This window comes from Carcharodon carcharias, chromosome 14 (genome assembly GCF_017639515.1).
Source record: "Carcharodon carcharias isolate sCarCar2 chromosome 14, sCarCar2.pri, whole genome shotgun sequence".
NCBI classification, from domain to species: Eukaryota; Metazoa; Chordata; class Chondrichthyes; order Lamniformes; family Lamnidae; genus Carcharodon; species Carcharodon carcharias.
Genome location: NC_054480.1, coordinates 45,737,598 through 45,760,198, shown reverse-complemented (window position 1 = coordinate 45,760,198; position 22,601 = coordinate 45,737,598). Strand labels below are relative to the sequence as shown.

The 22,601-nt window shown below is 41.8% G+C and overlaps 1 protein-coding gene across 1 annotated transcript in view; it reads left to right on the top strand.

Annotated features, from left to right (window-relative positions):
* Positions 1-22,601, top strand: part of LOC121287484 (cadherin-4-like) — a 729,269-nt gene that overhangs the window by 607,675 nt on the left and 98,993 nt on the right. The window contains exons 6-7 of the mRNA XM_041205414.1: positions 1,570-1,714; positions 10,365-10,537. Of these exons, the coding sequence (XP_041061348.1) occupies positions 1,570-1,714; positions 10,365-10,537 (318 nt within the window). The remainder of the gene's footprint in view (positions 1-1,569; positions 1,715-10,364; positions 10,538-22,601) is intronic.

The window sequence follows — 22,601 nt, the reverse complement described above, 5'->3', positions numbered from 1 at the left end:
GCACTAACACCATATGTGCTTCTTCAATCACCTCCAGCTTTAAACTTCCAGTTACCTGCTGTGTGGCAATTGGTCCATACAGCCACATGGTCAACTAACTACATTCTCTTCAGGGAAAAAGCACTCCACTTATCCACATCGAGCCTCGTGAATTCCCAGGATTAGGAGTTGACCATGAGTTTCCTCAGCATTGTTATGGCACTGCCACTGTTGCTTCACTGGAGTATGATGGAAACTCCATTTACATGTACAGGTAAGGCTTCCGTCACAATTTTTGCAGCTAAGGCAGTGAACCAGAGACAGTACAGCTCTGAGGAAATTCATGGCCAATGTTTCAGCACTACACAGCTGATATTTTGTTATTGAGCATCTTTGGAGACTGGTAACTCTGTTGAGCAAAACCTCATTAAGGATGCCAAGAATAAGCAATTGAAGGAGCCACAATTTTCTCACGTTTTGCAAAAGACATATGCATTTATCGTTCCAGATCTCAAAAGTTAAGCCACAGTTAAACCCATCCCTGATCCCTCTGTTCTAAATACGTCATGCTGATTTTCATTATTTTGCATGTTTTCTGCCTGTTGCATCTCTTCATTAGTATTTTGGCATCTTTCAGACAACTTAGAAGACTTCTTAAACAATTCCACTGTATTACAATGTGCCTTATTCTGGAAATCCCTTTTGCGCTCAAAGAACTGGAGAACAAGAAGGAATTCAGAGGAATACAATAAGGCAGAATGGTGCAGTTAACACTTTTATAAAGTGGCCATGTTCAACCTGTTCTTACCATATTATCAATTATCTGTCCTATATTATTGTTATTCAGCATGTAAGTCATTCTGTTTACTTCATTTCAGAATACTATCTGGCCAATACCCAACATAGTCAATCCAGACAGAATAGAGTTATGGATACTAGATCCCAAGGGTATCTATAACATCATTTAGAACGTTCCTAAGAGAATCCGTGGTTTCAATTCAGACCTCGAATAAGGGAACCTTACCTGCAGATTTGTCTCATTAAAAAATACCTGAAGGTATTAATCAGTTCCAGTAGATTATTCTGAGAACACCAAATAGGACAGGTTCTAACTATTAAATATAAATTTAGGACTTTTAGCATGAAAGTCGTCCTCCCACAAAAAGGGAACAATACATGGAATAGACTAATGGATAAAAAAGTGGAAGTGAAAACCTTGGAATCATTTAAGAATCAATTGGATGCTGCAATGAAGGCCCTCTGTGACCTTTCTTCACGGATGAATTCTGGATGGGTGAACTCAGATGGAGTGATTGGCCTTTTTCAGCCCTGTTTATCTTAAGATTTGGTTTGTGCTACTCTATAGAAAATTAGTCTAAGTTTTGAATATTTTTCAAAATCAAAAAACCCTCCAACTAGTATGTTGCCAAATGTGGTTTCACTTTTCTTGTGAGGCTTATGATTGATATTAACACCCATCACTGATTCTTGATTTTTGATACTTCTTGTGTGAAATGGTCTATTGGGATTTGCTGGACTGTATAAGTTACATAAATAGCTTTGACCATTTCTTGGCTTCTGTGTTTACAGCTGAGGGCACATGCCGTTGACATGAATGGAAACAAGGTGGAAAATCCAATTGACCTTTACATCAATGTTATTGATATGAATGACAACAGACCAGAGTTTGTGAACCACATCTACAATGGGAGCGCGGCTGAAGGCTCAAAACCAGGTAAAAAGAGAAATGATTCATCAACAAAACTACATATTGCAGCCCTTTGTATGATCAGTGAGTGTCGACACAAAAACTTTAAATTCCATCTGTGCAGGTTAACACAATAATGTATTATTCCAGGCAGCACAGAATAATAGTGTTTTGTCTTGTGTTTGGGGTCTAGGTGGGGTTTCTTTTAGGACTTGTCTGTTTACCCCAAGAATGCTACCATAGACTGTTATTTGTAAAAACCATTCTTATTTATTTACAGGTTTATGTACATCTCAACACCATGCAGGTTGTACTTCTGCTTCCCGCCAGATCTCAGTTTCTTAGTCATGTGACATTGCATCATAGTTACATAAGTATCAGATGCTCCTGATAACTCTTAACTCTACAAATAGGGTTCAAGATCACAGCTGGCATTGCCAACTTGAGTTCTTTAGCTCAATCTTGGTTGGAAGAATATCAGTAATGTACATAACCACCTGTCAGTTATAGATCAACTTGGACAAAACTTGGAAATAGACCATTATCTCTCCATTGGACCTGAATGTGTGGCACAGAAGACCTTAAGCAATGAAGTACTTGGGAGGGAATAAAACTAAGCCAGTTTATACATTCCATGGCACTCTGAAACATATTGGGAAGAGTTTTCCCCCCGTTGGTGGTGGGGGGGGGGTAGTTCAGGAGCGGGCGTGGGCGTGTGCGGACGTGCCTCTGATCGGTGCCCCCAATTGGGGGCATGATGCCATTTTACGTGGGCATGCGTGCAAAAGAGCGCACTTATCTCCCTGAGGCTAAGTGCTGCCGCAGTGAGATCAGCGCCGAATTTTAAAATGGTACGTGTAAAGAAATGAAATTTCTCTGACATGTCCTCTCATGTGATACTATCACATGAGTTGGGACATGTCCATCACTTTTAAGTAAACTTTTATTAAATTTTTAAAAACCTACATGAAACCTCATCCCACCTGTGGATGAGGTTTCATGCTTTTTCTGAAGCCCACCAAGGCTCCCGGCCTGCCCGCCAACCTTAAGGTTGGACGGGCAGGTCCTTTAACTAGTCTAATTGCCTTTTAAATGGCCTCAATTGGCCGTTGACAGGCCGGTGGGTGCACAGCTGATTCGGCTGAGCCCCCACCAACCTGAAAATTGAAGTGACGCGGGGTGACATCGGGAGTTCCACCCAATGTCATCCTGTGTCATTTTACACGTCGGCGAGTGTGCTGCGCCTCCTGCTCGCCGAACTCACTATCCTGTCCATTATTTCTGCTTTATACTGCTGCAAGCAATACATTTCTAACACATTATTTACAGACTTTCAAAAACATTTTGACCTTGTTGCATGAAAATTTATGTTGTTCTGTTGTACTAGAAAATATTTAAAACCCAGAAACAAATCATTTGGCCCAACAGGTCCGTACTGATATTAATGCTCCACATGAACCTTCTCCCGCCTCTCTTCGTCTAACCTCATCAACATATCCTTTTATTGCTTTCTCCCTCATATGCTTATCTAGCTTATCCTTGAATGCATCTATGAAAAACATCCCAATTACTCCCTATGATCATGACTTCCACATCTTATCCACGTTTTGGGTAAATTGGTTTCTCCTGAATTCTCTTTTGAGTTATTAGTCCAGTGTTATATTTGTGCTCCCTATTTTCTTGCAGAGATGCTGCCTTTTATGACTTTGGGACTGCAAATAGTTCCTTTCCTGATCAACTAACTGGAATAATGTTAGTTCACAAGGATTTGGCATAATTTTGAGCAGTGATTAAAACATTGTTGCCCGTTTTTAGTTAGTTTTGTTGGAAAGGTTGAGTGAATAATCCATATGAAAACACATGCTGCCCACCTCAGGTACAGAAATAAATTACACTAAAGGACTAATTATAACTCTGATCCAAATCCTAAACAGACCTCACCAAGAGCCATAAATCATGGTATCACATTAGGCAAATCAATGTCTAGATTTGCCAAGAGCAGACTTCTTTTTTCCATTTGTTATATTTAGGGAACAGCTTGTGCAGTTCGAGAAAAGGATAAATTAGCTAATATAAGCAAATGTGTTTTTAATTGTTTGAAATGTACCTTTATAGGCTGACAAAACAGCTACTTCAGTGTTAAAATTGCAGTGAAATGTTTCATTTAAATTAAAGGTATTCAAATGTTGAAATCAAGCAGTCATTTTATTTATCTTAATAATATAAATTTAAATTTTACTCTCCCTGAATTTGATTGTGCTTCAATTTCATTTAAATGGCATGCAGCTTTCAAAAGGCTGATAAGTCAGACCTTGTTTAAAAAATGGATATTTTCTGGTTAAGAAGACTTGCATTTATTTAGTCGAATACAGTTAGTGCCTTAGGGGTTTAAAGCTTACCAGTGTAATAGGTTTACATATTATGAGCCTGGTGTTTCTTCAACTTGACCTCACAGGCACAAACAGGATTATTTGGTATATCCTGCTGTGGTATCACCATAGTAGTGTGCAGAGCCTCAAACTCTTGTGAAAGTAGGTGCTGCAAAATGAGCTGCATTGTTATGTTCATTATTATTTTGAAGCTGACTTGTGTTCTGCTTTATTTTGGAATATTTTCTGGTATGTGATGGAAAGTATCTCTTCCCTTATGGAGAACAATCTGAATTTGGCGGAAAAGAAAAACAGTGATACTGACTTGTGGGACGCATCATCTAGTTATTTCCTATTGAGCCATTAGTAAAATTCCCTTTTAAATATTCATGTAGGATTAGTTACAAACAAAAGGGACTCCCTTTGGCCTTAACCGTTGAGAAATTGACATCAGGGAGGGGATGAGTGAACACTTTCATTTTGTACAGATTAATTGGTGCTCCCTAAAGCTATAAACACAGAACAACACATTGTCATCCAAGATGAATGTGAAAGACCACTCAGAAGCAAACTTGGCATTTTCTATAATTCTGATTACTTATATTACCTCCCATTTTCACCACCATTACAGCATTTTTCTCAATGTGTTCTTCTTTTCTGGTTTGTCCTTATGATGTAATATTTTATGTAATTTATCTCATTTGTTAAACTGATACACAGCCAAGCTCCCTTGCTCCTTCTTGCTCCTTGTTTCTCTGGATTGTGGCTCTTCTCAAAGCTAAATCAATCAGGTTTGAAGTCTGGTGTCCAATGCCACAAGCTTAGCAATGTGCCAATTTTCACACAACCAAATCTAACCTTTCCCTTGATTTAATTAGTGTTTTATTTTAAATTGCAATTTCATAGAAACAAAATGAGCCCAGAACCTTCTAAAAAAAAATCAACCATTGAATTAGTAAGCAATAGTTAGTGGCCCTTTTGCTGGTAAACTCTGAAAACTGAGGTCAGTTTATGTTTTGGTGAATCACTAAGACCTGTCAAATATCTTGTATCTTTTTGGTGGTGTTTCTTTCTGTCAAATAAGGAGCACTGTTCCCATATTGAATGATATGCAATTTAACAACCACCAGAGTCACTCATCTTCAAGAGGACATGTTCAGACCTTGACACTTTGCTGCTAATATACATCTGAAAGTGGCTCTATCAATGACTTGGCAATCTAATAGTGTCACAGAAATTATGGAATTTCTCCTGTTCACTGCAATGAATGGCATATAATTCTGCAGTTTTTGAACTTAAATCATTATCCAAGTAAGAAACTTTAGTCTATTTTTAGGATTTAAAATAGAAACATCAGCGGTTCTAAGTTTAAAGCAATCACATATTGTATTTTAAATCATACACAGCTCATTTTCAGGGCAGAATCATCCCAGATTTGCACAATGTGCGGTAGCAGGCTGGAAAAAGTTGTTTTACCCGCCAGCCACAATGGTGGGTTTTCGTGCCATATCGTCCCATTGCCTCCTCATTAATTATGCAGCCAGAGGAAACACACCATCTTGCTGGCAGGGCGGCTTCTGATTTGCCTGCCACGCTGTTAGCTCACCGCTTCTCACTGCAGCCACACGCACACTTCTCAATGCTTGCAGCCTATTGCTGCTCCAGCAAAGACATGGCCCCAAAAGCCAAGAAGAGTGCAGCCCCCCCGATTCAGTGACACATCCCTGGGATACCTTCTGGATGCTGTAGAAGTCCACCGTGATGTCCTTTGGCCCCACTCTGGCTGCAGGAGGCCTATCAGTCACTCCAGCTTGGGAGGCAGTGGCAGAGGTGGTCAATGTCAGTGCTGCACACAAGAGGTTGGCCATCCAGTGCAGAAAACAGATGGATGATCTCATCCATGCCGCCAGGATAAGTCAACCATCTTATCACTCTAAACTCTCACACTTTCAAGGCCATCACACATTCATTCACTGGCATCTCTCTCACTACCAGCTCAAGGAACATCACCACTCACTCTCTCACACACACCCTCACATCTCCATCTAGCCTCATCTCCTGGAGAGTGCCTGCTCAGCCCTCATTATTTTGAGACCACTTGCACAGATCAACATGTGCCTCTACACACACCCTGGGATACTCCCTTCCCCAGTACAACCCTCACCCTGCAGCCTCTTCCCTTGCCTGAGGGCATTTCTCCCCCTTCCCCAAGCAAGCCCTAGCCCTGCAGCCATTGAAAAGCCACCCCCACCTTACGGCTTGTCTGGTAGGTAGAAACCAGCCCATGATCTCCCATAAAAGTGATGTGGTGCCACCTGCGAAGCCTGATGACTGTGAAGTCTACCCGAAACAAGGTAGGCAAAGAAACCGCGAAGTCCCGGGCAGAGTGCAGCTCGCCAAGCGCATGTCACTTATGTACGGCTATGAAACACATCAGTGTGCAATCATGCTGTTGCGCTCAGATGATCCAGCATTAAGGTTGGGGGATGATTCTGTTGAGCAGGGCTTATAAAGCGATCTAAAGTACTGAAATTAGGTTCCTGATGTTCAGCAGTAGGAAACGTGGCCCGCCATTGATGGGTGGAGCGCACGATCTCAAGCTGGTTTCACGATGGCGTGAAACTGATTTTTGGCCTTCTAGCCACACTGTTCCCCCCCCCCCCCACACCGCTCGCCATGAAACCTGACACCAACGGAGATGGTAAATTCCGGCCTCAGTCTTATAATTATGCCTTCAATGCACTATGTTACTTAATTGATATTCATTGTATCTTTATTAAATGCCTAAGACTTCAGACTGTAGATTTTCTTTTTAATATCTACAGATGGAACAGAATAGATTTTGTAAAACAGCAAGTTGTTATCAGAAATGGATATAGAAAAATACTTTGCTGTTGCAAGCTACTGTGTCCAGGGTGGGCAGAAAAAGTGTGCTCCCACTCTCAATAGTGTCACCAGTGGAAGGTGCTCAGTGGAATGTCCTCAACAGGGACAGAGGCAAAATATTGAAGGCTCTGTTATGTCCTGTGCACCTATTGATAGTGGTTTCCTGGGCAACAATGGCAAAGGTCTGGGAGCTGGTTGGTACACAGTCCAATTAGTCCTGGAAGATAGCAACAAATAATTAAAAGAAAAATGTTTGCCACTTTTCTTAGGAAAACATTAGTTTCTATTAAAGTATGCATCTTCCAGTATTTCAGAATTATTTTAAATAATAAATCATCAGATTGAATTTTAAAATATCAATGTAAGAGTTAAGTTGGAGAATCTGTACACTAACTGAATCAAAGGCCCAGGGTTTTGTCCCTGGGTTGGATGCACAGAGTTGCGAAATGCCAGCCCAGTGGGCGAACCTGACCTTTAATAATGTTCACCCGCAGATCTCATTTTTGGTCTTTGTGGGTTGGGTGGACTGAAATAGGATCCAGGTCGGGAGACTCTCCAACAAGAACAGAGCCTGTCAGGTGCAGAGGTGGGCTGGGTGAAAGGTCTGCCACTGTGCTCTGAGGCTGTGTTTAAATTAATAAACAAAAACAGCCTTCCAGCCCTCACCCACTCCCCATCACCCCACACACTTTATATGCCCCATCTATGCCAGCCTATGCCCTCCACCCATCCCCTTGGCCCTTCATATGCCCTATGTCAATCCATACTCTTCTATCCACCCTCCATGGCCTTTCATACCACCATGTCAACCTAGTGCCAATTCATGTCAACTCATGTCCCCCACCCACAACACTTTGCCGTACCCCCTCCATGCTAACTTACCTAGTATCCTTGGACACTTCCTTGACAGTTTTCAAGCAAGGACAGCTGTTCAACAGTTCCAATGGGTTTGTGCATAAAAATTGCATAATCATGTTCACTTTTAATAATTTCAAAGGGTGCCTTACATCTCCAGAGGGGTCCCAGAATCCTATCCAATACCTTACCTATCCAAAGAGGTGCTCTAGATATCCAAATGAATCCACCAACTTCAGACCTCCTCTTATCTGTTCTAATTTGCACACTCTGGGTTTTGCACTCCTGGCCTGCCACAATCCCACTTCAGTGGAGGCAGCTGGTGATTTAAATGGCCAGCAGTTTCCACGAATCACACATGCGCAAACTCCAGTCTGACTTCTCTCGCACCCCCACAAAGATGGCAAATGCCAGTTTCGTGGACAGGACTTGGAAAGTTCAGCCATTCCTGGGATTTTCGCCACAACAGAGAGCCTCTCCGTCATGGCACAAATCTGGACCAAAGTGATTTTATTTCCAACAAAATGTACTTGGGACTTGCAGGAACAAATGTGATATGGAGTCAGTGTTAAGTGAATGCCTCAAATTGCACTGCATAAATGTGTGCACATGCATTTTATTTTCTCCCTACTTTTTTGCTGTCCAATTTAATTGCCTTACAAACTCCTCTGAAGGCTTGGCAACATATTTGACTTGGAGAGATGTCCTCCCAATTCAGCTGTCCACATAACTACAGGCAAACAACTGGCAAAGTCAAAAGAAAGGAGAATGAATATAGCCAGAGGGAAGAAATTGTCAGTGCAGTGCTGGTTCTTTCTGTAGAAGGATTAATACATTGCTAGGAGAGCTTATATGTGGATTTTGAAAGCATATTAGCTGGAGATTAACCAGGACATTTTTTTGTCACCACCCTTTTCTATTTCTCAAATAGTGAAGAATTTGTGTGGTATCAATGGCATATCTTCCTGAGAAAATAATAACATGGGCTAATGCACTGATGCAACTTGGTACTTAAAATTCATATAAAAATTAAAAGGTTTAAATTTTTGGCCTCACTGATTTGAGTGGAAAGCCAATTATGAACTTGAATTAGTTTCATAATTGAATAGTGGTTTAAAGGGCTGTGAAATTAATACTTTAGGGGTACATTTGTACTTTTGTACTGATTTATATGAAGTAACAAGGTCAAAGTTGTTTGGTGTTTTAATAAACATTAGTAATAGTTTTGCAAACCTAATCAAACTCCTGATATCCACTTACAGCACTATAGCAGCGTGCATGAGTGATAAGGAAAGAACATCGATCAGATGATCTCTTGTAATTGTTGTATTGAGAAAAGTAAAATACTGCAATTATTTGATGCAATTCTCTTTTGCTGTGTTCTATTGAATTGCTTTGATTCATCAATTATATAGTCTTTAGTGCACAAATTGTAGTGTGCAGAATTGATGATGGAATAGAAAAGCAAACCTGACTGGAGCACTTTCTGATTCAATTAACCTAGAGCTTGTTAATATAGAGTAAGTGTGTTCTTACATACATAAGTAGCACCTTTCTTGGCTTCAGGATGTCCAAAGTACATTAAAGCCCATGAAGCACTTTTGAAGTGTGACCATTGTTGTGCAAAACTAGGTCCCACAATTGGGCTACCAACTGATCCAAGGATGACATCAACTAATACTTTCTGTAATTCAAATTAAGTTTCTTCACTATGGAACTCTGTTAGGGATTTGACCAGTGACCCCTAATCCACGATTGAATCCTGCGCTCTAAGAATGTTAGGATTTGAAAACTGTGCCGTGAGTGATCTCTGTAAAAATGGTTAAGGTCTAATCTTGAACCTTCTGCTTTAATCTGTTCTCTTCCCCCTATTGCAGAAGCTACTAGGTGTTGCTTTTGTTGCACTTCCAAAGAAAGTGATGCACATAATAAACTATTCGCCCTCAGACAATAACGTCTTGTGCTTAGAGCAAGGATACGCAGCTTCGAGGTTTTCAGTGCTGGTATATGAAACAAATGCACTGTTCAAGTTTTTTAGATGCTACTTCACACAATACGCCATTAGACAGCCTTTTTTATTCAGGTGGAGACCTGAAACATTTCATAAATCTTTCTTACTTTCATTGTGTTTTCGGTGGCTCTATATAGCACATTTGAAAGAGATGAATTTTAGACCAAATCTATGGTCATTGCCACCTGGAGATTCCCTGAAGCACAAAAGAGAGTTTTGTCCTCTAAGTAGTTTTGTGCAGCTGGTAGCCATTCATCTTTTGAGGCTGAAATTACTTTTTGTTTTTACTGATTTCATGGCAGGGTAGGTTGAAAGCTCAAGCCTTACTGCAGTTAGCAAAAAATCAAATATTAAGCTGTAGATTTTATACAATGCAAGGTTCATTGATAATGCTACTTAATTAAATAATGTAACTACAAACCCTAGAAACTGGATGCTAAAATGGTAAAGTTGTAAATGTTTAATGCATGGATCAAAAATACCAATTTATAATGAATGCTATACAGGCTTATCAATGGGGAAGAATTACTAGCGCTCATGTACTATTTATTGTTAGGTTCGTACGTAATGACAGTAACTGCCAATGATGCTGATGACCCAAGTACAGCCAATGGTATGGTGAGATATCGGATCTTGTCCCAGTCTCCAATCAGCCCATCACCAAACATGTTCACCATCAACAGTGAGAATGGGGATATTGTTACCGTAGCTGCTGGACTTGACCGAGAGGTAAGCGCTTTGGCTTTCTCTCATCTTTGAACATCAAAACATTTCAACATTGTAGTTTGATTGCTCATTTGGATTAGATATTTCTGGTACTCTAGTGTTCTAACTTTGACTTTGATGACTAGAATTTGAATTTATTCCAGAGAAACAGAATGAAAATATTTTCAATCTATTGTAGCAATATCTAGTTTCTCTTGCAATCAGCCCATAAAACAAATCTATACAATAACCAAGATGCAGTTTGGCATCAGCACTCCAAAGAGTTGGAGCTGAGTGCTGGGTGAAAAATAACATGATCAACCAACAGTGGAAACCATGAAGTTCCAAGTAATGCCAACCCATTAGTATTCTATAGAATTCCACAGTTTGCAAATTAGTTACTTCATTTGTATAAGTACATCTTTCTTAAAATATAAATTTGATTTTACATTATGTATCCCATTACTCTGGACATCCTGAAGTTTTCCACATTCCATGGAAAGCATGTGACAAGAAAAATATTCCGTTAAAAACTGAGCTCCCTTTCTAATACAATAATATCTAACTGTCACAGCATGTCAAGAAAAACATGTATGGGGAATGAATCTAAGCCAGGACAATTGTTTTTATGAATACTTTCATGAAGGTTATGTTTTCAGCCTTTGGTTAATACAAAATTACACAAGTGTTCATCAATTTTTTTGAATAGCAAACAATAATTTGATTTAAACAAATCTTCTGGAAAGGAAAGACCAAATGACTCCACCATGAACTCTCTTAATGTTGTGAATCAGAGGATGTGATTTGAATATAGCATGAGAATAATTTCCCCTGTGACCATCAATGGGAAAATGACTTTTGCACAATATGTAATTCTTTAATGGGACCTTTTATTTCTAACACTAACTGCAGCAGCCAGTTAACTGGACTCAAGCAACAGCAGAAAATGCTCTTAGCATGTCAGAAATGGCCAGTTGAATTGGCTTGTCGGTCGGGATACATTGCCTGTTTAGGGTCCTTCAATGAATGAGCAAATCCTGGTGTTGTAACTAGTATAAGTCGCAGAACTGATCAATTGATCAGAAGAGCTTGGTATTAAGTTGCCTCCAATGATTTTACTCACTAGGGGATAGGGAGTTCCCCAATGGCAATGCAGAGAGAGGAAAATTTATTTTGATCACTTTCTGGTCTGAAATAGGCACAAGCCAGAAGCTTGGTCTCCACTGAAATTGAGCCTTAGGTATATTGCTGATGAGCTGTTGACACCAAAGGCAAATTGCTGCTCCCATGATGATAAAGTTGCACTGGATAACTCCTCCAGCAGCCCTCTGGTTGGTCATGGGAGGTGATCGAAGGATGGGGCGGGGGGAGATGATCAGGAGATGAGGGGAATTTAATTGAGAGAAGGGGGAATGTGATTGAGAAATAGGGGAGGTGATGAAGAGATGGAGGGGAGGTGATCGGGTGAGGGGTAGATAATCGGAGGAGATGATTGGGTGGGGTGGGGACAAGGGGACGGGGGAAGGTGACTGGGAGAGGCGAGAGGTGATGGGGAGATGGGGAAGGTGGTCGGGGGGAGGAGATCGAGGAAGGTCGCAGATGATTGGTGGGGGGCGGTTAGTGTCTGGGAGAGCGAGGAGGTGATCAGGGGATGGAGGGTGATCGGGAGGTGGGTGGAGTCGATTGAGAAATCGAGAGATGCAGGGAGGAGATTGAGACTTGGATGAGTCAATGGCAAATGGGGGAGGCGATAAAGAGAGGTGGGAGGTAATCAGGAGGGGGGAAATGATCGGGAGAGGTGGGAAGGTGATCGAGAGAGGTGAGGAGGTGATAGGGAGGGTGTGAGGTTATCAGGAGAGGGAAAGAGATGATCAGGAGAGGTGGGGAGGTGATTGGGAGAGTGTGTGGTGATTGGGAGAGGGAAAGAGGTGATCAGGAGAGGTGATCGGGAGAGTGAGGTGATCGGGAGAGGGGAATAGGTGATTGGAAGAGGTGGGTAGATGATGGGGAGTGGGGAATATGATCAGGAGTGGGTGGGAGGTGATTAGAGGACAGGTGATTGGGAGGAGGGAGGTGATCAGGAGGTGTGTAGGTGAGCGGGAAAGTGGGGGCTTGACAAGGTGATCAATTCCATTGCCTGGTACTTGTGTGGTATGAATGCTACTTGCCACTTATCAGCCCAAGCCTGAATGATGTCCAGATATTGTTGCATGCAGGCATGGATTGCCTTATTATCTGCGAAGTTATGAATGGGATTGAAAACTGCATAATTATCAGCAATAATTTGATCTCATGGTGAAGTGAAGGTAATTGCTGAAAGAGCCAAAAGATGGTTTGGCATCGGAGATTCTTTTGAGACTCTAATGCTTGTCTGTGCTTGAGGCTTGGCTGAGAGCCCAGACAACCTTTAGAGTAGTAAAACACCTGAGCCCCAAAGAAAACATTGTTTTATTGACAGCTCAAGCTCTCTGATCTCAGCTGTCAATTTCACAGTGCTTGTTTGCACAATGTTAATGGATTCTAAGATTTGTAGTTTTTGTTATTGATACTTTAATGGAACTGGATGATTGACACTTTATTCAACTTGGAGTTAAATGATTTTTTTTCAACATAGGAGAAAGTTATAAATGAATTATTTTTTAAAAACACACCCTACTGTCACTATAGGGTTCATTGGCTCTAGACAGTGTACAGTGGCTCAATGGGCATGGAAGTGGCAAGCTTGACATAGGGGTCATGAGGGGTCATAGGGGGTAGTTGGAAGTGCAGAGTTTGTCATAGGCACATGAGCGAACACGGGGGGTGGGTGAAAGTGCAAAACCTAGTATAGGGGACATGAGGAGGAGGCCCTTTTGAACTTAGCTTTTATAAGTTCCCCTCATGCAGACCAAGGTTCATGACTCCTCTGAGGGGCTGTGAACCATGACTCTTTAAAAATCTGGCCCGACTCCATGAAAATTACAGAGCAGTAGGACATACCTATCTCTGCAATGGAGCCAGATGCAGTATTTTGACAGGAACCAGTCTGCACCCTTTAAAGGCACTTCCGAAAACCAGACAGCCTGGGAAGGGGATCTGGAACCCTGAATAATTCTGACTCAGTGAAAATCCAGGCCAAGGTGTACTCCCATGAAGCAGAAAGGGTGGGGAAACAAATCCAGAGCCCCCTGGATGACAAAAGAGATCGAGGTTAAGATGACAAAAAGTGCACTTATGAGAGATGTCAGGTGGACACTACAACTGAGAACCAGGCTGAATGTAAAAGGTTCAGCAGGGAAGTGGATAGGAAAAAAGAGCAGCAAGGAGAGAGTATGAAAAGAGACAAGCAGCTAATATAAAAGTATCCCAAAGTCTTCTGCAGGTATATAAATAGCAAGAGGATGGTAAAGGGAGGAATGGGGCCCATTAGGAAGCAAAAAGGGGATTAACACTTGGAGGCAGGGAGCAAGGCTGAGGTATTAAATTAATACTTTGCATCTGTCTTTATCAAGGAAGAAAATGCTGCCCAGGTCTTGGTGAAAGAGGAAGTAGTTCAGACACTTTTGAGAATTTAAAATTGATAAGGAGGAAGCATTGGATAGATGCCTGTACTTAAAGCTAATAAGGCACCAGGACTGGATCCAGGGAGCTCTGGATTTGTTTTCTCTCCCTTTCTACTTCATGAGACTATACCTTGGCCTGGATTTTCACTGAGTCAGCATTACTCAGGATTTCCAACCCCCTTCCAGAGCTGTCTGATTTCCTGACTGAGGGAAGCGAGGGTGGAAATTGCGGAGGCACTGACCATAATTTTCCAGTCTTCCTTAGACACGGAGGTGATTCTAGAGGACTGGAGAATTGCAAATTTTACAACCCTGTTCAAAAAAAGGTGTAAAGGTAAACCTAGCAAGTACAGGCCAGTCAGTTTAACTTTGGCGGTGGAAACAATAATTGTAGAACAAAAGTCTAGAAACAATAATTCAGGACAAAACTAATAGTCACTTGGACAATTAAGGTAAGCCAGCATTAATTTGTTATGGCAAAATTGTGTTTAATTAACTTGCTGGATGTTTTTTTCATGAAGTAATAATGAGGGTTGATCAGGGTAATGCTATTGATGTCGTGTACATGTACTTCCAGAAGGATATTTTCTGGACTTGCTCTTCCTGATATATATTAATGATCTAGACCTTAGTCACAAGTTCAAAATTTGTGGATGATGAAACGTCGAATAATTTTGAACTGTGGGGAGGATAGTATAGAACTTCTAAAGGACATGGACAGGCAGGTGGAATGAGCAGACAATGGCAGCTGAAATTTAATGCAGAAACATGTGAAATGATTAATTTTGGTAGGGATTTTATATTTATTGCAGTGAGACAAAATAAAGGGTACAATTCTAAAGCAGGTGCAGGAGAAGAGGGACCTGCATTTATATGCCCATAAACCATTGAAGATGGCAGGACAGGTTGGGGGTGTTGTGTTTTTATGATATGAAGGTACTAATCACACATAAGGGATTGGGTAAACACATTGTGGGTTCATTTATTTAGACTAGGCACAGAAGAACATTTATACAAAGGTAGAAAGCTTGGAGTAATAAGAACTATGCTGTGTTCTGCTCACAGGCAAAAGTAAAACTAAAACTGGATCACATGACACACTTCCCTAACACTAATGGTATAATGCTTCTATCCTTTAAAGGCATTCTGCAACATCCCCTTTTCTTTTTAAAGATACTTTTCCTCCCTTCCAAAGAAGTATAACTATTTACAACACATGTTCATGTTTAGTTATGATTACATAAGTATGTAGGACTGATGAATCTATAACTCTCCAAAGCATAGAGGTAATCTGCTGGTAAGCCCAGATGTTGTTATGGTAACCTTGTCTGCAGGTGTCTTTAATTGCTCACAGTAATGTGTGGGGTTGTCATTCTTGGATGTTGCTCCTGATTGCATTTAGGATCTTGTCCTTGATACAATAGGGCTGGACAGTGGCTGAGGAGTGGGAATGGATCTGATTTTTCCTTGTTTACACCTCCCATTGAGCCTTTTGTGTGTAATGACTTCATAGGACTTGGTTCCAAACAAATCCTTGTTACATGGCTGGTTGCCATGTACCTTCTGTGGGATCCTTGATATGAACTGGTTGTCTCGACTATAAACTTGACAATTTTGTACCCACATTTTTATTGTACACATTTGTCATCTTCTCTTGCAGTTTTAAATGTTGCTTTCCAGTTTTTGAGAGAATAGAATAGGTAAGAGGAGGTAGATAGGTACGCACTGATCTGCTAAATATGAGCTCTGCTGGAATAGTTGCACATAAAGGTGTCACTCTCAGATTGCAATGTGTGGATCTTGCTTGGTCTGTCTACATTCGAGAATTAAAGATTTCACCTTGCGAATCATTCATTCAACTAGGTGATTAGATCCAGGGTAATGAGGAGAGGTAGTGTGATTGATATTCCAATTTTTACGCATATCCTGAAATGCCTTACCAATAAATTGTGAACTGTTATCCATAACGATCTCTCTAGGCACACCAAAATAGCACTTAGAGTGTGCGTGATGGTTGTGCTGGACATATTGTGCAATTGAAGAATAATGGGATACTTGGTAAAGTAGCTGACAATGACAATTAAGTCAGTGCCATGGACATGGAAGAGGTCGGATATGATTTTAGACCAAGGATGGGTAGGAATTTCATGTGGAATCAGTGGTTCTTTGTGCTGACTTGGCTTATACTCTTGACATGCCTCACACTTCTCGACGACGACGTCAATGTCATTGTTCATTCCCGGCCAAAGACTGTCTCTCTTGCGAGACTTCTCATCTGATTTATGCCCATATGTGAGCGATGAAGTTGTTGAAGAATATCAGATCAGAAAGATTCCAATATGATGACCTGCCCGCCTTTTAAAATGACTCCCTGGGAGATGCCTGGCTTGTACCAGTAAGGCCAAAACGGTCTCATGTATTCATGAGTATGTTGGATTGAATGAGACCATCCTTTGATGATGGGTTTTCTACAGTTTCTGCAATGTGGAATCTTTCACCGTTTCTTCTTGTAGCTGTTGGCATTTGCATTGCGCAAAATGTACCAGATCAGTTGACGACTTGCATTCTCCTGTGAGCGTAACGTTGAGCTTGCTTGAAACTTCCAATTTTGTTGAAATTCCTGGATGTTTTAATGTTAGGTCATTCTGAGGTGATAAGAGTAGTTTCTGAGGTTGATCTGCTATATGAGGTCTGACTGATTCTATGGATTGTCACCAGTGTGAGGTCATGACATACCGGTAGACCTGCAATCACTGGGCCTTTAGTCTCCACGATGTGGAACATCTGTGGCTCCCAGGAGGATTGATTGTTCTTGTACTCCGCGAGTATGGATCCTACATAAGGAATTAGTGAGCTGTTGTACACTGAAATTTGCACAGTAATATGTTTTCCATGTCTGTGGATGCATGTCCTATAGAATTTACAGGAGTTGGCAATTGCCCCGGGTCAATCTTGGCCCATAACGAATAGTTGCCAACTTTCTTAGGACAGGTAATTTGAGTCTTGGCAAACACCTCAGATAGTGTGACAGTGTCTATGTTTTCCCCGAGATTGATGGTGTGAAACCTGTGTTCACTGCTCTTTGTCATGTCATGCACATTATTGTCATTTTCTAGCTTATCAATCACCTGTGGTGCATGTTTCTGACAGGATACCGGACGGTCATTCTTACTGCTTGAAGATACTGGTTGTGTGCAGTCTGTTTGGATCAGTGCCTGGCTCTTTGTAGCTGCATCAGCATTTGCTCTGGTGCACTACCGCTGCCTATGGCCCTTTCTGCCACAGGCCTTGTAGAATTGCTGGAAAGCTGGGCATTTCTTTGATGAATGCAGAAGGCCACAACTTCCACATGTCTTGCCAGTTTTAGGTGTGTTAGCGAATGCGTCAACAATTGGGGTTGTGCTTAGGATCTGTAAGCTTCATCGACTAGCTTCATACTTAGGTCCATCCTTCGGTAGCTCTTCAATGCTATACATTTTGGGCTTGTAAAGAAGATCTTTCTGGAACGCTTCCAGGGGAGTGGATGCAATCACCAGCTCAACAATTCTGTCTGCTAGCTGTGCATTTGAAAAAATCACGGTACATACCCTTTTCTCTGCATCTGCTGACAAAGTAGTCTATGGATTCTGTAGACTGTTGTTGACATGACATGAGCTCTAGTCAATGAAAATGGAAGTTTAGCCTGTTTCTGAATTGAAGGTCCTTTTGTTTTGGGGATCCTTTTGCTCTTCGACTGTTAATCCTGATGTGTTCAGCCTGTGTAGCCCTTCATTTCCAGTTGTTAGGTGAATTTTTGTGTCTTGCTTGTCTGGTTCAGACACACCTGAATCAAGAAACCATAGCTCTGTCTGCTGTTTAAACATTTTGAATACAGACAGTAGGTCAGCTACATCCCAATTCAAACTGGGGAATTTTGTGGACATTTTGACAATATCCTTTTGACCTTCTTCCCTTATTTTATTCAATTTATTATTCATCAACTCCCAAAGCCACCGATTGTAACCATACCTGGCCCAATTTTTATGATGTATTTTTTGTTTGACTCTCCCTTGCTCACTATCAATCCAGCCCACTCCCTGGTCACTCATCTTTCCCAATTGAGCTAACCCAGTGCTGCTCCTCTTGATGTGCTGTCTTTCTCACTGAACTTACAGGCCAAGTGCTTGCCAGCTCTTTATTTATGCACTGTCTAGTCTTTCTTCAAGCCTTTTCTGCGCAGTCAGCACACTGCGATTTCAACATTCTCCAATGCTGCAAACTCATCTAACCAAAACATCAAGGGTCATCTTATGCCATATAGCACGATCTAAGGCTGTTTACCATGTCGCACCTGTAATTAATCTTGCTGCCATGTTGTTTGACTACCGGTGAACACCATGTCATGTTTTTATAATGACATAATGGCACCAATCATTCGTGAGGGATTGGGTAAACACATTGTGGGTTCATTTATTTAGATTAGGCACGTAAGAACCTTCATACAAAAGCTTGAAGACATCAGAGCTGTGCTGTGTTCTACTCACAGACAAAAGGGAAACTAAAACTACATCACATGACACAGTCCCCTTTTAGTGATGTCATGCTACTATCCCTTAAAGGCATGTTACAACAGAGGGAATGGTTAATAAAGCAGACAGCATCCTAGATGCCAGTGAATGTGTGATGGGCTTGTGATATGTGAGTTTAGAGTGATGAGATGACACAGGTGAGATCATTCATCCTCTTTCTGCACTGGATGGCAAACCTCTGGCGTGCAGCATTGGCACTCACCACCACTGCCACAGCCTCCCAAGCCAGAGTGGTGAGACTGATGGGCCTCCTGCAGCCTTAGCAACAGGTAGTGGACATCACAGTGGGCTCAACGGTGTCCAGAAGGTGTCCCAGGGATGTGTCATTGAATCTGTTTCTATCCCACTGTGCCTCTCCTTTTGAGTACACACTAATCATTCAGTACTTTGTTTTTTTGCCACAAATGTAGTTCTTAATAAGAGAAAAGAGACCCATTGGTCAGGATCCGTTGTTGATCTCTTGCTTTCACTTCCGGCTTTCTGACTCGGCATTCCTCAAGTATAGATGAAACCTTCCTGAAACCTGTGAGTTGTGGCTAGATGGTATCATCTGCCTCTTCCCATTAGATGACCAAAGGAGAAAAAAACAGCATTTCAATAGGCAAAGCGGCAAAAATACGTGCTTCAAACTTCCTCTTATGTTTCTCTTCTTCCCTGCTGTGGCAGATTTACCTTCATGCCAACATGAAGATTGGGTCTTTGACATCGGTAGTAATTTGAAAAAAGGATTTAATACCACAGCGAAATTTTAAAATTCATCAAATTAAACATGCCAAGCTTTTGGTATTAATGTGCGCAGAAGGAGCTGGGATTTCATTTTTTTGTTAAAGAAAACAGATGTTGACACAAGTGGTTTTGTGGTTATGACTATTCTAATGTTTGTTTCAGCACCATGATGTGTGAGCTGAAACCTTAACTATAAATCTGACCATCCAATCAGAGTTGTCATTTCTCTGCACTTGTTGACATTCCAAGGGTTAAAATTAGAGCGAGACGGTTGTGCACAGTAATTTTTCAAAATGAACATAGAGTTTTAAAAAGCAAAAGGACACTGAAACAGGTAATACACACTGAAATAATGCATGAAGTTTTAAATGAATGTGATAATATTTTGGCCTTCCACAACAGGTTACATAAAATCAATTGTTGAGTACTGTGTCATTCATCCAAGTGAATCACTGTGAAGTAACGATAATCATATGCTGGATCACGCACTTTGCTTTAGGAATTAAGACTTCAAATAATTCAGACTGTTTTTTTCAGATAAAATGCAGTTCCATCATTTCAATTAAGAGACAAACATTAGCACATTCGTCTATGCAAATGAAAGGTTTTAAAATGAGGATAAAAATTTTGCAATTATCGAACAGTACTTTACAATCTACAGTGGATTTTGTCATGAATTTATGAATAAATAAGCTGCAATGCAATAATGGATCATTGAATCTAGATTGCAAGGTGTGTTAAAGCCAGGGCATGAATGTCAAAGTTCTTGGTCAAGGAAAGCCAAGGCACTTAATGCAAGGTTATGAGAAAGCAACGCATCACTTTGATATCCAGACAGAGGATTAGATTAAGGTGTATGGTAAGGGTACAAGAGAATCAAAGAACGTATGAAAGGGCAAGTGCTTACAAGAAATCTTCTACCCTGTTTCTAGTCCAAGGTAGCTTCCCTATGGATTTGCTAAATCTCCTGTGTTCTGGGAGCATTCGCCTCAAAAAAGGGCACTAAGCCACAATTCTATCACCTTCATCAGGGACAAAAGATAGCCTTCCTTCTGTGTGTGCAGTTTCAAATGTCAAATTACAATGGTGACTGCTAATTTACCAGACAAAGTCAAAGCTCTTTGAACATGAAGATATATTTACTCTATGATTCCTTGGGGAACCATGATTATGATCTAAAAATGTGGCTGAGGACATACTGCATTTCAGTCCAAACGCCAAATTTGGGTACAATAGGGCTTGTTAGACAACATGAAGTACACTTAATAAATATCCATAGTTTTTTTTTGGTTATCACATATGTGGCATTTAACAGACAAGTCATGAGGTATTGAAAAGGTCTGTACACTGCAGCATAAGTAAACAAAGAGAAACAGGTATGTACATATCCATGGCAGAGGTTAATAGCCTGTTGATTTTGATGCAAGTTCAGCATTCACCAAGAGGAGATGCTGTTTTCTTAATAGGTTCCAGCTCTTCACACATTTAATTATAAAGGTTGCAAACAATCTTTGCCATAGGTGTAGTTTGTTTCAGTGGAGATCGCCATGGGCAGAATTTTTCGCTGAGCAGGCGGGTGCAGCCCAACCTGCTCAGTGTAAAATAGCATGTGATGACGTTGGGTGAACGGCCTGACATCATCGTGCACTTGTGCGATATTTCAGTCGGCAGGCAGGCGCGGGAGCCCTCCATCAATTATGGGGCTAGTTAAGGCCATTAAAAAGGCAATTAAGGTGGATTTTACGTTACCCGTGCAATTTCATGCTCGTTGCACAAGCAGGCAGGCAGCCAACGTTTTGCAAAACCTCATCCAAGGGAGGAATAAGAAGGGTCAGCAGCATTGCCGGTATGAGTGGTGAGGAGCTTTGGAGATAGTTTGCTGCTGGTTGCTTATTGGTACTTGGCCACTTCGTCTCTGTTCGGGGCTCCATTGTTCTCATTCCCAGGTTTCATTTCAGGACTTATTGGTGGTGTCTCTAAGACCCCTGAAGGATTCAGACCATGTGGACCCTTCCAGGTATCAGGCAGCCTTCTCTTACCCTGGTAATTGGGATTGTGGTCTCTGCTGGTGGCATCTCCTCTGAGGAAGAAGAGAGAGGCAAGAGGGAGAGGAGGCCAGGTATCCCTGTACAGCTTCCCAGGGAGGGACCTGAGGGAGGAGAGCTGCAGGCACAAGGGGTCAACAGCAAGTCTAAGGCAGAAGGGGCCACGGAAGACACTACTATCCTGCTGCCAGGATTTACAGGCGGCGATGCAGCTATCTCACTATGTCTGAGGTGCAATGCCGATGAAGGCTCCACCTTTCAAGGGAGACAGTGACCTAATTTGTCAGATGATTGGGCCTGAGATCAACTCCGACTGTGTGGGTGGACACCCCATGCCAGTGGCTCTGAAGGTAACAGTGGCCCTCAACTTCTATGCCTCCAGCTCTTTCCAGGACTCAGTGAGGGATCTGTGTGGAATCTCCCAATCAGCTGTCCACAGTTGCATCAAGCTGATAAAAGAAGCTCTGTTCAGGCAGTACTGACCTTTATTCTTTATGGTATGGATGAGGCCAGCCAGGCTGAGTAAGCCAGAGGCTTTGCAGCTATTGCTGGACTCCCCCGCGTCCAGGGTACCATCGACTGCACGCATGTGGCCATCAAGGTGCCAGTGAATCAGCCGGGTGCCTTTGTCAACAGGAAAGGATTCCACTCCAGATATGTGTGACCACAGAATGCACATTCTGCAAGTCTGTGCAAAGTACCCCAGGCAGCTCCCAAGATGCTTACATCCTGAGACATTCCCTGGTGCTGAGGCTCTGCAGTGCTCCAGCCCAACTGGATGGATGGCTGCTGGGTGACAAGGATTATCCGTTGAAAAGGTGGCTTATGATGCTTCTCAGCCATCCAAGAACAGAGGCAGAGCAGCGTTACAATAGGAGTCATGCCTCCAAAAGGGCGGTGATAGGGGGGACCATAGGTCTGCTGACGATGCGCTTCTGATGCCTGGACCATTTAGGGGGAGCACTACAATACCCAGAGCGGGTGTCACTGATAATGGTTGCATGCTGTGTTCTGCACAATCTGGCACTGGCAAGGGAGTCCCACAGGAGGAAGAGGATCTTGACACAGCTGCACAGACCAAGGATGATGAATCTAATAGTGAGTCAGAAGAGCACAGTGAGGAGAACGCTGAGGGCATGGAGGCAACCTCGGTGACCTCCAAGGAGGTAGAGACAACTTGATCCAACGCTCCTTCAGCTAGGCTACC